This window comes from Dipodomys spectabilis, unplaced genomic scaffold (assembly GCF_019054845.1).
Source record: "Dipodomys spectabilis isolate Male_0828 unplaced genomic scaffold, ASM1905484v1 ptg000215l, whole genome shotgun sequence".
In the NCBI taxonomy this organism is placed as follows: domain Eukaryota; kingdom Metazoa; phylum Chordata; class Mammalia; order Rodentia; family Heteromyidae; genus Dipodomys; species Dipodomys spectabilis.
In genome coordinates this window covers 8,241,254-8,255,743 of record NW_024870892.1, presented here as the reverse complement: position 1 = coordinate 8,255,743, position 14,490 = coordinate 8,241,254, and the positions used below count along the sequence as shown (strand labels likewise).

At 47.9% G+C, this 14,490-nt stretch overlaps 2 protein-coding genes across 4 annotated transcripts in view; both read right to left on the bottom strand.

Moving 5' to 3' along the window:
- Tfdp1 (transcription factor Dp-1) overlaps positions 1-512 on the bottom strand; it is a 45,549-nt gene extending 45,037 nt beyond the window's left edge. Inside the window, exon 1 of one of the 2 annotated variants that reach the window (XM_042696979.1) lies at positions 479-512. The gene's annotated coding sequence lies outside the window, so the exon portion shown is untranslated. Of the gene's footprint in view, positions 1-350; positions 448-478 lie in introns of those variants that run through there. The other variant, XM_042696977.1, reaches the window with a different exon arrangement.
- Positions 513-9,056: 8,544 nt separating this feature from the next.
- Positions 9,057-14,490, bottom strand: part of Tmco3 (transmembrane and coiled-coil domains 3) — a 36,709-nt gene continuing 31,275 nt past the window's right edge. For both annotated transcript variants that reach the window (XM_042696976.1, XM_042696975.1), the window contains exons 11-13: positions 11,798-11,877; positions 10,843-10,992; positions 9,057-9,686 (exon numbers count right to left, since the gene is read on the bottom strand). In XM_042696976.1, the coding sequence (XP_042552910.1) occupies positions 9,573-9,686; positions 10,843-10,992; positions 11,798-11,877 (344 nt within the window). In that variant the 3' untranslated portion in view covers positions 9,057-9,572. The remainder of the gene's footprint in view (positions 9,687-10,842; positions 10,993-11,797; positions 11,878-14,490) is intronic.

Here is a 14,490-nt window from a genome sequence, read left to right as displayed (position 1 = left end):
CCAGGCCCTCACCGGGCCCCAGGGCCCCCGCCGGGCTCCGCCCGAGCCCCGCGCAGCCGCGCAGGCTCCCGCGCAGGCGTCCGCGGGGACCCGGGGCCTCGGCCGGCGCCCGCGCCGCCCCCACCTGTCACTAGGCCCGACCGGCCGACCCCGCGCGGGCGCCGCGAAGGCCAGGAGACCCTCCGAGCCCCCCCCGCGCCCGGGTGGAGGAGGCCGGGGCCCAGACTCGCCGCGCGGCGGGGGTGGGGGTGGGGGGGAAAGGGCCGGACGCGGGAACGGGGCCGAGGCGGGAACGGGGCCGGGGCGCCCCGCGTGCCCAGCCCGCGCCCTCCCGCCCGGCCCCGCCGCACCTGGCTGCCGGGCGGCCGTGCTGGGCGCGCGGGGCGCTGGCGGCCAGGCGTGGGGCTTGGGGCCCAGCCCGGAGGTCTGGCCCTGGCGGTCCCTGCCCTGGGCCAGCGGCGCCGGGACGCGGGCTCACCCTGGGCCGAGCGTCGGGCCGGCGTGACGTGTACGCGGCGCGGTGACGTGGGCGGCGGCGGGCCCGCTCTGCTCAGCGCGCCTGCGCTCCTTTTCGCGCCTTTGCGGCCCTCCTCCTCCCCTCTCCCCCACCCCCTCCCCCTCCCCCTCCCCCTGGACCCGGCTCTTTCCTCCCGCTTGGGCTGCCCGCCCTGGGGCAGGGGAGGGGCCTGCGCCTGCGCGTCTGCTCCAGGCGCGGTGTCCAGGCTTCAGCACCCGCGTTCTGTGCCTGCTGGTGCGTGCTCGCGCGCTTGTACAAGCACCGGTGTGTGTGTTCCTCTGCGTGCATGTGCATGCTTCTGTTTGCACACTCCACGTGTGCACACGTGTCGTCCTGCTATGTGTTCACTTCTATGAGCGTGTGCACACCTCCACGTGTGCACGTGTATGTGCACTGAGAGCTTGCTCTCTGCACACCTGTGTGTGCATGCATTTAGAGTGCAAGCCACATGTGTTCCTGCCTGTGTGTACATGTGAGAGGAAATCATGTTTGTGCATATTGCTGTGTGAAGAGTATACGCACACCCATATGTGCTCACATATGTCCCTGACATACACATGTGTTGGTGCATAGAGGAGTTCCAAAGTGCACACACAAGAGAAAGGGGCCCAGGTATAGATGTGCCCTTGAGAGCCTGTATGCACGCCGGAGTTGGGAGCCTTACACTACAGAGGGCAGGGAAAGCAGGTGGTATGTGTGCAAAAAATGTACTGGACACCCAAGGAGGGATGGAGACTCCTGCTACTTCTCTACCAGTGGTCTCTATGCCTGGATTCCCAGTGTTTCCCCAGGGAAAGCAGTGGCTTCCTCACCTGATGTCCAACCTAGGAGCCAGGCCAGAGGACCCTGGCAGGAGACAGGCTGGACATGAGTCTATCCAAATGAGAGAGATAAAACGACACTTATGCTAGGAATTTTCAAAGTAGAGCACTTACAGCAATGTTCATAATGGTGATAGGCTTTCATTATAAACATCATTTTGGGGGGGGGTCCTAATAAGCTAAGACGTTGGGGGCCAGGACAATTCAACTCATGAATTGGTAGCTGTTTAGACCCTTTCCTGGTGCCTAGGAAGGAACAACTATCCACCAAGCAACCACTCTGGCAGCTGGCTGGGCCACCTCAGTCAGCACTGGCTGATACGAACACTTTGTGGACACCTTGAGGAGGCTACACTGCAACTTGCAGAAACATAACTCCAAGATCCAGGATACAAGATCCTGGCAATGACTTTCACATGGCTTATTCTGCATGGTTTGCTATCGCAAGCTGTAGGGAACCCTACCTGCCATGTTCACTCAGACCAGAGGGGTCTGGTAGTCCAGCAGGAGGCTTGTGATTAGTACAAAGTCCTTACTTGAATGAAGGACTGTGTTGTGGTTGATGCAAACACCCTTGCCACGGGCTGGGAATATGGCTTAGTGGTAGAGTGCTTGCCTCACATGCATGAAGCCCTGGGTTTGATTCCTTAGTACCACATACACGGAAAGAGCCGGAAGTGGTGCTGTGGCTCAAGTGGTACAGTATAATCTTGAGCACAAGAAGCTTAAGACAGTGCTCAGGCCCAGAGTTCAAGCAGAAGAAGAAGGAAGAAGGAAGAAGGAAGAAGAAGAAGAAGAAGAAGAAGAAGAAGAAGAAGAAGAAGAAGAAGAAGAAGAAGGAAGAAGGAAGAAGGAAGAAGGAAGAAGGAAGAAGAAGAAGAAGGAAGAAGGAAGAAGGAAGAAGAAGAAGAAGAAGAAGAAGAAGAAGAAGAAGAAGAAAGAAGAAGAAGGAGGAGAAGAAATAATGAATATTAGCTGGGCACCGGTAGCTCACACCTGTAATCCTAGCTACCCAGGAGGCTGAGATCTGAGGATCATGGTTCAAACCCAGCCCAGGCAGGAAAATCCATGAAACTCTTATCTCCAATAAATCACCAGAAAAACTGGAAGTGGTGCTGTGTAGCTCAAGTGGTAGAGAACTAGCTTTGAGCTGAAGAGCTGAGGGACAGTGCTCAGGCCCAGAGTTCAAGCCCCACGACCTCAAAAAAAAAAAAAAAAAAAAAAGACATGCCAGGTGTCAGGCAAGTAGGTGACTTTCTATTGTGAAAGGGTCATCAGAAAGGCAACAATATTCAGGTGTCAGTGGCTCTCACCTGTAATCCTAGTCAGCAGGCCCAAATCTAAGGATCACAGCTGGTAGCCAGCTCAGGCAGGAAAGTCTGTTAGGCTCTTATCTCTAATTAACCACTAGATAACCAGAAGTGGTGCTGTGGCTCAAAGTAGTAGAGAGCTAGGATTGAGCAAAAAAACTCAATGTCAGCACCCAAGCCCTGAGTTCTAGCTCCATGACTGACAAAAGGAAAAGGCAACAGTGCATACAACAGATCATGAATGTTACTGGCTCTGATCGTTCTGGAGATGTGAAGACCTCATCTGGCAGTGAAGCCTTCCTGGCAGTCCTGAGATGGCTTAAAAGGTCACAATGTAGGGCTGGGAAGGTGGCTCAGTGGGAGAGTGCTTGCTCTGCACACATGAAGCCCTGGATTTGATTCCTCAGCACCACATGCACAGAAAAGGCCAGAAGTGGGCATTGTGCTCAAGTGGTAGGGCACTAATCTTGAGCTGAAGAGCTGAGGGACAGCACCCAGGCCCAGAGTTCAAGCCCCACAACTGACAAAATAAACAAAAAAACAAAAATCACATGGTAAGATGCAAGCCCTGTCCTGGGGCTTCAACTCAGGGCCTAGGCACTGTCTCTAAGCTTTTGTCATCAATGCTAATGCTCTACACTTGAGCCACAGCTCTACTCACAATTTTTTTGTGTTTAATTGGAGATAAAGAGTCTCATGTACTTTCCTGCCCAGCTGGCTTCAAACTATGATCCTCAGATCTCAGCCTCCTGAGTAGCTAGGATTACCCATATAAGCTACCGGTGCCCAGCTCTTGCCTCCTTTTGATCTACTTTCCTTTTTCCTTTGCTTTGCTCTTTTTCTTGAAGCACCAAATATTGAACCTAGGACCTTACACATGCTAAACAAGCACTTTATCACTTGGACTTTGCCCCCAGCCCAACTTTTCCTTATAATTAGTAGGGCAGTGTGAACTGGTAACTAAGACAAAGTGGAAGTAGAACACAAACAGCAGTGAGGAGGCTAATGGAGGTTGGGCCAGGAACAACTGAGAACAGAGGCAGCAAAGACAAGGGACAGAAGAAAGGTGAGAGACACTAAAGAGCTGAGCTTGAAAACAAGGTAGAAGGCTGTGGAATAGCTGGAGACGGAAAATTGTGGACCCCATTTAACAAAGAGTTCCCGGAAGCTGCCAAATCTTAGAAATCCAGTGTCCTAGCCATTGTAGACCTAGGGGCTATAGAACACCAGCTGCTTATTAGGGGCAAGGAGCCTAGCAGCTGTAACATGAATGGGTGTAGGAGTTGGGAGTCTCAGCATCTAACACCCATCCTGGAGTTTCAACATTCGCAGATGCTGTTGCTGCTGCTGTCACTTCTCACAGCTGCTGGGAGCATAGGGTCACAACAGCTCCCAAGTGCCAGCCAGGGTCACTGATGGCTAAAGGTGGGAGCAGTATGTCTCCTATATGAGTATATAGATCCAGAAGTCTCTAGTGGCCTGCCAGTCCACCCAGGCTCTGGTACTCCAAAACTTGGGACTCTGCACACCAGAAGAGCTCCTCCACAACTACTCACAATTCTGTCCAGGAAGAGAGCGACAATTGGTAACGCAAATATCATGGCTTCATGAAGCACTAGGTTAATTAACATCCATGGAGGACTTTGAGCACAGACTAAAGGACTCACTCCGAATATGCAACATATTATTATAGGATACCCTACTTCATATGCATTACAATTAGCCACTTTCATGCTGATTATGCGTGCTCCTACCTCTCAAGTAAAGTTCCAACTTCTTAAACTACCAACTAATTAGCAATGGTTGTTTCCGAGTCAAAATTCGTGTATAGAGCCTTAAAATGGCTGCTGCCCTTCAATCTCCACCCTCAGTGGAGCAGGAATGTAAAGATCACATGCTGACCCTCCCACCTATAGTTAACAAGGTCAGATTTCCTGACCAGGTGGAGTGGCTTCAGGTGCCAGCCATCTTTAACATGCAAGTGTTTTGTTTAGAGCACACTACTCACTTCATTGGGAGATTCAGGGTCAACAAGGCATTCTAGAGGCCCAATGGACAGGAAACTGATGATGGTGAGTGAAGAAACCAAGACAGGCATTGGGGCCAGAAAACACGGAAAAGTTTGGGGGATGGATTAGTTACAGGTTTAAGCTTACAGTTTTTCTGTGGACTGACCTGCTCCTGGGATAATGGTAACTAGGAAGCACTGCAGTTAACTACAACTTTTTTTTTTTGTCGGTTGTAGGGCTTAAACTAAGGGCCTGGGCACTGTCCCCAAGGTTTTCCCCACAATGCTAGTTCTCACAGCACCACTTCTGGTGGCTAATTGGAAATAAAGGTCTTGAACTTTCCTGCCCAGCTAGCTTTGAATCACGACCCTCAGATCTCAGCCTCCTGAGTATCATAGTCATGAGACACCGGCACCCAGCTCAAGTAAGTTTCTTTAGTATGTCTTCTCACAGAGTATAGGACGGCTCTAGTGACTCTGTTCTGTAACTTCAGAATGTGTCTTCTGCTGCCATTATGAGAACCGTTCTATACCAGCTTGTTAGGTCCAGGGCTCTGATCTGCTGCCTGGTTCTATCCAATATCTAAAATAGGCACTGAAAATTCTTATTACTGTGGAGATATTTCTCTCCCTCTTCATGGCTATATTTAGAAGCTCTGATGTTTGTGCACACACACACACATATGTTCTTGGTTAACTGGACTTTTTTTTTTCTTTTTGGTTGGTAGTGGGTCTTGAACTCTGAGCCTGGGTGCTGTCCCTGAGCTCTTCAGCTCAAGGCAAGTACTCTACCCTTGAGCCACAGTGCCACTCCCGGTTTTCTAGTGGTTAATTGGAGGTAAGAGTCTCATGGACGTTCCTGCCCCAGCTGGCTTTGAACTGCCATCCTCAGATCTCAGCCTCCTGAGTAGCTAAAGATTACAAGCATGAGCCACAAGAGCCTGGTTAACTGGATCGTTTAACAATCTTTTTTTTTCTTTTCTTGTCAGTCAGGAGCTTGAACTCTGGGCCTGGGCGCTGTTCCTGAGTTCTTCAGCTCAAGACTAGCACTCTATCACTTGAGCCACAGCACCACTACTGGCTTTTTCTGTGTATGTGGTACTGAGGAATCAAACCTGGAGCTTCATGCATGCTAGGCAAGCACTCTACCACTGAGCCACATTCCCAGCCCCACAATCAACCTTTTTTTTTATAATGTCCTTGTCTTTTATGACACTCTTACTTAAGATCTGTTCTGCTGGATATGAGTAGAACCACTTCTGCTCTTTTTCATTGACTATTTGCATGCTTTCCCATCCTTTCCCTTTTAGCTGATATGCCCACAGATCTAAAGTGTCTTTTGTAGGTAGCATATACATGAAACCTACTTATCATTCTGACAATATATATATATATATATATTTTTTTTTTTTTTTTGTCGGTCGTGGGGCTTGAACTCTGGGCCTGGGCGCTGTCCCTCAGCTCTTCAGCTCAAGGCGAGCGCTCTACCACTTGAGCTACAGCGCCACTTCCGGTTTTCTGGTGGTTTTTATTGGAGATAGGAGTCTCACGGTCTCTCCTGCCTGGGCTGGCTTTGAACCGCGATCCTCAGATCTCAGCCTCCTGAGTAGCTAGGATTACAGGCGTGAGCCACCAGCGCCCGGCCCATTCTGACAATATATATTTTTGATTGAGTTTAGTCCATTTCATTTTTATATATTTTTGCCAATTACAACATTCATTTATGCATTTTTTCATATAAAAATTAGTTATAAACCAGAAACAATACACTTGGCCTTTTTATTTGTTCATATACTTGACATGTTGATTTCTTGGGAATGGCTATTTGTTTTTTCTGGGTCCGGTTGTGGGGCCTGAACTCTGGGCCTAGGCGCGGTGCTGTCCCTCTGCTCTTCAGCTCAAGGCTAGCGCTCTACCACTTGAGCCACAGCGCCACTTCCAGCTTTTTTCTTTTTGCTTATGTGGTGCCTCAGGCATGCAAGGCAAGTGCTCTACCACTGAGCCACCTTCCCAGCCTGGGAATGGCTATTTCTTTATGCGACTATTATCTACTGTCCTATCTTAACATGAAGGACTGCCTTGAACATTTCTTCTAGGGCAGATCTAGTGGAAACAAACTACTACAATTTGTTTAATTTGAAATGTCCTACCATCTTATTGATTGTATAGGGGTTTTAACCCAAGGCTTCATGATTGCCCTCTATAGTCTGGCAGAGAGAAAAAATAAAATAAAAAAGACCCCACCTCTTTTCTGTTTTAGTTTGCTTTTCAGATAGGGTCTTGCCTTTATCTGGAGCTGACCTTAAACCATGATCCTCTTTTGTCTGCCTCCTGTGTAGCTGGGAATCCAGCATTTGCCACCACTCTCAGCCTTTTTATTTTGTTGTTGGTTGTGGGGCTTTAACTCAGGGCCTGGACTCTGTCCCTGAGTTCTTTTGCTCAAGGTTAGCACTCTACCACTTTAAGCCACAGCTCCATTTCCAGCTCCATTTCCAGAGTGTCACAGACTTTCATGCGTGGGTTGGCCTTGAACCATGATCCTCAGATCTCAAGTCTCCTGAGAAGCTAGGATAACAGACAAGCCACCAGTGCCAGGCTTGTCTTTTTTTTTTTTTTTTGGTTGGTAGTGGGGCTTGAACTCTGGGCTTGGGCACTATCCTCAGCTCTTCAGCTCAAAGTGAGCACTCTACGCTTGAGCTACAGCGCCAATTCCAGTTTTCTAGTGGTTTATTGGAGATAAGAGTCTCACGGACTTTCCTTGACCGGGCTGATTTTGAACTGTGATCCTCAGATCTCAGCCTCCTGAGTAGCTAGGATTACAGGTGTGAGCCAGTGGCGCCTGGCTATGTCTGTCTTATTTTTGAAGAGTAGTTTTATCAGACATAAAATTTGTAATCAAGGGGCTGGGAAGGTGGCTCAGTGGTAGAGTGCTTGCCTTGCATGCCTGAGGCCCTGGGTTCAATTCCTCAGCACCACATAAGCAAAAAGAAAAAAGCCGGAAGTGGCACTGTGGCTCAAGTGGTAGAGCGCTAGCCTTGAGCTGAAAAGCTGAGGGACAGCACCCAGGCCCAGAGTTCAGTCCCCACGACCGGACCCAAAAAAAAAAAAAAAAAATTTGTAATCAACTTGAGTACTGGTGGCTCACACCTATAATTCTAGTTACTTAGGACGCTGAGATTGAGGATCATGACTTAAAGCCAACAGGGCAGGAGAGTTGTGAAATTCTCATCTCCAATTAACTACCATAAAAGCCAGAAGTGGGTAGAGTGCTAGTGTTAAGCACAAAAGTTCAGGAACAGAACCCAGACCCTAAGTTCAAGCCCCAGGACTAGTACACATACAAAAAAACAAAAATTGTGATCAAGTTGGCTGCCATCCTAGCTACCAAGAAGCTGAGATCTGAGGATCACTTTAAAAATAGTCTAGACAAACTGGTCACCAGTGGCTCACACCTGTAATCCTAGCTATTCAGGTGACAGATCTAAGGACTGCAGTTCAAAGCCAGCCTAGGCAGGAGAGTGTATGAGACTCTATAATCTCCACTAAACTAGCAAAAAAAAAAAAAAAGTGGACCTGTGGTTCAAGTGGTAATAGCCTTGAGTAAAGGAAACTCAGAGACAGAATCAAGGCCCAGATTTCAAGCCCTAGGACCAATGTATGTATACATGCGTGCACGTGAGTGCACGCGCGCGCGCCCACACACACACACACACACACATACACCAGGCTAGGCAAATCTGAAAGACTCTGACCTCCAATTAACCTTAAAAAAGCCAGAACTGGAGGCATGGTGCAAGTGGTAGGGCATAAAAGTGGTAGGGAGTAAAACAAAGCTGAGTGAGTACAAGAGCTTGAGTTGGAGCACCAGAACTGGCGCATGCATGCGCACACACGTACACATTCTTGATCAGCAAGGTCTTGTTGCTTTGTTTTCCCTACAACTTCAAGTCTGCCATCCCATTGTTTTCTGCCACTGGTAAGAAACTAGCTGTCCGTATCAGGTGTTGCTGGAAAGAGACAAATCACCTCTGTGACTTCAAGATTCCATTTTTGCTTTTGTCTTTTGAATTTTATTTGTGTCTTGGTATAGACCTCTGAGTTTATGCTGTATGTTGTTCATTGGATTTCAGGATTTGTAGATTCATACCCTTCATTAGACAATGACTATTTGGGATTTACTCCAGGAATACAATATAGACAATGTAACATATTCACATACATATATTTATATGTTTGGTATTTTATGCCAATTTTCACTGCAGCATTAGTTACAATAGCCATTTTTTCAAACCAAATCAGATTCTCATAAATTTCAAATAAATATACCGACTGTAGTCTTTATTAAAGATTGTATTTTCTTGTCATTCAAAAATCAAATATTTTGAGTAATATAAATGATAGAAATAGACATGAAAGTGCTTTATTTAAAATAGCTATAGGAAACAAACATCGTAAGATAGTTTTCTGACCTAAAAAACATGGACTTTGAGCATCCAAAGTAAGCTTCCAACTCATTGCCAAAATTAAAATCTCCTATTGCAGGTATGTTTAATAACAAATATTAGATGAACAGATTATAATTCTAAGTTGTACAATAAATAAAAAAGGCCTTTTACCAAAAACTATGAACTGATGAATTAACAATAGAAAGTTAATAATTTCAGAAAAAAAGGCACATCCAGGCAAAATAGTCAAGGCGATTTGTAAAATGCAGTGTTACAATTCTACTGCATATAATCAATTGACTGCAAATAAATTACTCTGGAATATTCTAAAACATGACAAAAGTATTCTATAAAAGCAGGCAAACACAAGGACACAGCCTCGTTGTGTTCCTCCATCTCAGAGGCAAGGCTCCTGGGAGGCGAGGTGAGGCTGTCAGGACTCATTTGGGAGGCAGCCGTCACCCTGTCCTGTCAGAGGCTTGACCGTCTTTCTGGTCTTGGCACACATCTTGTGATTGCAGCTCTCCACAACACAGGTGCAAGTAGGAGGCTAAGTGTGGTCACACTCAGTATAAGGAGGTATACCTGCGACATGTAAACAGCGCCTGGTCACAGTGAGCAGGAAGAGGAGGCTAAGTGTGGTCACACCTAGTGTAAGGAGTACACCTGAGACACAAGACTGGAGCTTTGTCACAGTGAGCAGGAGGAGGTACACCTGCTCAGGCAGAGGTGCAGCAGTCCTCACTGGGTGGGAGGAAGTAGGCCTACCTAGGACAGGCTGAGCATTAAGGGCATGTGTGCCCAGGTGTGAGGGTCATCCATGGTCTCATTGGGTATTAGGAGGTATGCCTGTAAACTAGAATCCCTCTTTTTTTTTTTTGGTCAGTCGTGGAGCTTGAACTCTGGGCTTGGGCGCTGTCCCTGCGCTCTTCAGCTCAAGGCAAGCGCCTCTACCACTTAAGCCACAGCGCCACTTGCGGTTTTCTAGTGGTTTATTGGAAATAAGAGTCTCACGGACTTTCCTGCCCGGGCTGGCTTTGAGCCACGATCCTCAGATCTCAGCCTTCTGAGTATCTAGGATTACAGGCATGAGCCACAGGTGCCCGGCCCTAGAACCCCTCTTTTGAAGGCATGTCAAAAGTACACTCATAGGAAAGCAAACAAGTAGAGTAGGATAAACCAAAGTCTGACAGCAAATGGAAAGCTGTGGTCAGCTTTAATGAACCACAGAGCAAAAGCCTAGAGACTACTCACTAGATGGTAGCTCTATAGGGCTCACTGTAATGCTGACTACAACACAGCTTTGCACATATCTCTTTCACAAGCCTTCTCCTGAACTCTGACAGCAAAATGCCCATACTCACAAGACAAGAGAGACAGTGATTTGAGTTCTGAGTGCTTTCAAGTGCTTCCCAGTGCTTTGATGGCAGTTTTAGGGAGGCATGGTTTAGATTTCTTAGATGTCATTACTGCGCAAGCTAAAAGTTGACTTTTCTTCCTTTCACAGGAAATATTCAATTATCACTATTGTACAAGGTATTAACAGTATTAACTAGTAACTCTCACCTGAAAAATTATCTTTTAAGGTACCGGCTTCCAGCCTAGACCAGCAAGGCGCTGCCTAGGAACACAAACCAAGAGCACAAAAGAGCTGCTACCTCACAGCTGAGGTGAGGAATGTTCAGTCTTTGCTCTGGATGCTCCCCAGAGCCAGTGCCTCTGTCAGAGGGCGGATACTCACCTCCCGGGAGATGATGCCTGCTCTTCGGGCTCGGCTCCCCAGGACAAAAGAGAACTCACTGACCTGGGCCAGCCCTGCAGAGACGATCCACTTGATGTACTGGCTGCTCTTTGGCAGGATCAGTGACAAGACCAGAACTGCCAAAACAAACTGCAAGAGTGGTCTATCACATTAAGTGGTCAAGAATAAAACCCAGATAAGACTAAATTAAACATAGCAGAACAGAGAATCTACACAGAAAATGTGTTATCTGGAAAAAAAAATAGTCAATACAGAGCTACTTCAGATACCCAGAAAGCAGGAAGTAAATCCAGGCTAGGTTAAATCTACATAGAAGGCAAAATAAAAGGCCTGGATTCACTGACAGAAAACCAACTTTCTCTAAATAGCATTAAATATTAAGTAACGTTCAAGATGGAAATTCTTTTGATAAGAGAAAGATGTACTTGTCTTGCTGGTGGGGTTATGCAGCAATTATCAGATCTGGGATCCAGAAAGCTAGCTGGTGATGCTGACAAGAAGGAGATTCAGTAGTCTGTGGTCAGGGAGAACCAGACACTGAAAATGCTCACTCAGTTTCCATGCTCATTAACACTCATCTGTCAGAGGAAGGCGTGGGCTATTCCAGAAACCCAGAGGACTCATGTCAGAATCCAGAATGTGCCCTCCTCCAGGTGCTGGCAATTCCCAACCTCAACACACTCCAATCCTGAGACAGGGATAATGCATCCTGACACCCATTCCAGGCTGAGGTCTGCCCCCTGGTCCGTCCAGGCAGCTGGCAGAGGGCTTCCCTGGGAGGCAGACCAGTGTGCAGGGTGAATCCCAGGCTCTTAAAGACACTTAGCAGCACTGCTAGATATAAGGTCCAGTGGGAAGTGGCCTGTGTAACGTGTAAAACTTGAACATGGCATCGGTTTTACCAGACATAAGTGAAAGGGAGAAAATATCATACCTTCATGATCACCACCGAGAGAGTGAGGAACACCAGTACAGTCAGCTCATATATCACAAAGGTAGGGAACACGTGAAGCCCTGCAGGAGACAGAGGGGCAAGTCAGCTGGCTCCAGCCACGACACAACAATTGCAATGCATAGTTTTAGTGTGCTCATTAAACCTTCTGTACAAGAATCAAACTAAAACACAGGCAAAGCTATCTCTCTATCCCAGTGAGAGGAAAGTTCAAGCCAGCAGCCCACCTCCTCCAACAAGTTACAAGAGTCCGGTGCACAGCAGCTGTGGCGGAGGGGCAGCAGTGGCTCTACATTAGACCAGTCCTGTGTACAGCAGCCATGGTGGAGGGGCAGGACCAGCTCTACATCTAGGCCAGTCCCACCCCCTTCTCATGCAGCTCACATTCCAGGAACGAATGTCTTCCCCCGACATTTTTCTGCTGTGTTCCTCCTAGGCTGCTGTGTTACCAGGACAAAGACACAGACACCTGCTGGTTGGCAAACTAGGCTCTCCTAGGCCTTAATTTTAAGGGAAGTACTGAGGACCGGGAGACCTCCCACTATCAAAAATGCCTGACTTTAGGATTGAAAACTTCACAGAACAGATGTGCTAACTTTCAGCCATTCACAGACCACCTGCCTCTGTTTCACTCAAACACAAATGTGAAAGTGCTCTTTTTCTTCCTAGACACATCTGCATCCTCCCTGGGATTCCACACATGTGTACCTGCATGGCCGGCGCTCCTCAGGCAGCCGTGTGGGTCTTCAAGTAGTGTGGCCCAGGCCTCTCTCAAGCTCCTACCTCAGACCTCTTCACTGCCACCACGGCCCTCCTAGGTACATGTTCTTGGGGTTTTATGCCACCAGACTGTCACCCCACAATCTCCACAGATCTACTGTCTCCCTTGCCATACTGCGGTAAGCTCCTTTGGAATACTCCAGCCCTGTGATAGAGCTCCTAGAGCATTCTGTGGACTAATCAGCCCTAGTATTCTCCAGTCCCTTATTTCCTTACTGATGTATTTAGAAGTTTCTGTGCTATCCCTGTCCATGCAGGCATAACTGAACCCAGTTCATAAGGAACTGGGTTCCTTTGACACATGGTGACATCAATCCTATCCTACAACAACCAGAGTCCTCAGGTGGGACACATGGGTCTTGCCCTGTGGGTATCTGGGGACTCTGCTTCCTTAGTTTCTAGCCCATAGTCTGGCCAGGCACAGCGATTTTCTCCACAGCATGGGAGGCGCTGAGGGAATCCAAGAAGTATGTCTGAAAGCTTCCAGCCTGGCTGCTCCTCCAGGCAAGTCTGCCCCCTTATCTCCTTTGGGATGCCCTGGAGCAGGCATCTGGTCTAGATGTTCCCATCTCCAGATGTTCCTAGAAGCCCTTCCTTCTCCCATAATACCCCATGCCTCTTGGCTCCTTGGCCCTTGCTGGGCTGAGACGGCTTACCTACAAAATGTGAGGTTAAGCAGCCATGCCACAACTCTATGCAACTACTGACAAGCGTTCCTACTCACTCTGCAGTGGCAGGCACCTGCCCCTTACCTACTCCAAAATCTGATGCATCCTACTGCCTTTGCTGCCTGCACAACCTTGGGTCCACTATTGGCCTGTGGAGGTCAAGGTCCACGTCACCGAGTGACAACAGGATCGAGGACAACTCCCAGTGGACCCTCAATGCCCATGGTGCATCTGTCCAGTCTAACCGCCTGGCCTCAGCACTGTGGGACCGCTTTCTCTTCCCAGGAGCCTCCTGGGGATGCCTTTGGCATAAAAACCTTCCGCATGAGGGCCTAAAAATGGTTCCATGCATCTCATCCTGTTGAAGTCAATTACTTCTCAGAAACACCCAAGCCCACCCATATGTGAGCAGTTTTTGGTGCTGGACCATCCTCTGACTCCCCAATCCCAACGTAGTTTTCAGCAGGTATAGGGATTGCTGTAGGATGGGCCAGTGAATGACCTGTTAAAATAGGATACTCTGCAAGAAGCCAGTGGCGAGGCCTGTAATCCAAGCTACTCAGAAGACTGAGATCTGAGAATCATGGTTCAAAGCCAGCTGGGGCAAGAACATCCATGAAACTGTTCACTGCCAGAGTTCAAACCCAGACTGGCAAAAACAAAAACAAATGCAAAAAACAAAACACCAAACAAAAAAACAACCAAAGAACTGTGTCCATCCACTTCCTCCTCACCTTATACACAATTGTGTCTTGAGCCAAATGTACATCATTTCATGCCACTTCAAGCTCAAGACAAAAAGACTGTCCTGGAATATATGGGAGAATGCCCATGCAGTTTCTCAGAGGAATTAACTTTAGTTCCCTTAAACTACTTAATATAAAGAACCAAAGCATGCCAGGTGCCAGTGGCTCATGCCTGTAATCCTAGCTACTCAGTAGGCTGAGATCTGACAATCACAGTTCAAAGCCAGCCTGTGCAGTAAAGTCCATGAGACTCTTATCTCCAATTAACCACCAGGAAACCAGAAGTGCTGCTGTGACTCAAAGGGTAGAGCACTCACCTTGAGCTGAAGAGCTGAGGGATAGTGCCCAGGCCCAGATTCAAACCCCAAGACTGACCAAAAAAAAAAGAGAGACAGAGAGAGAGAACCAAATCAAGCTGAGCACTGGTGGCTCATGCCTGTAATCCTAGCTACTTGGAGAATAAGATCTGAGGATTGTATTT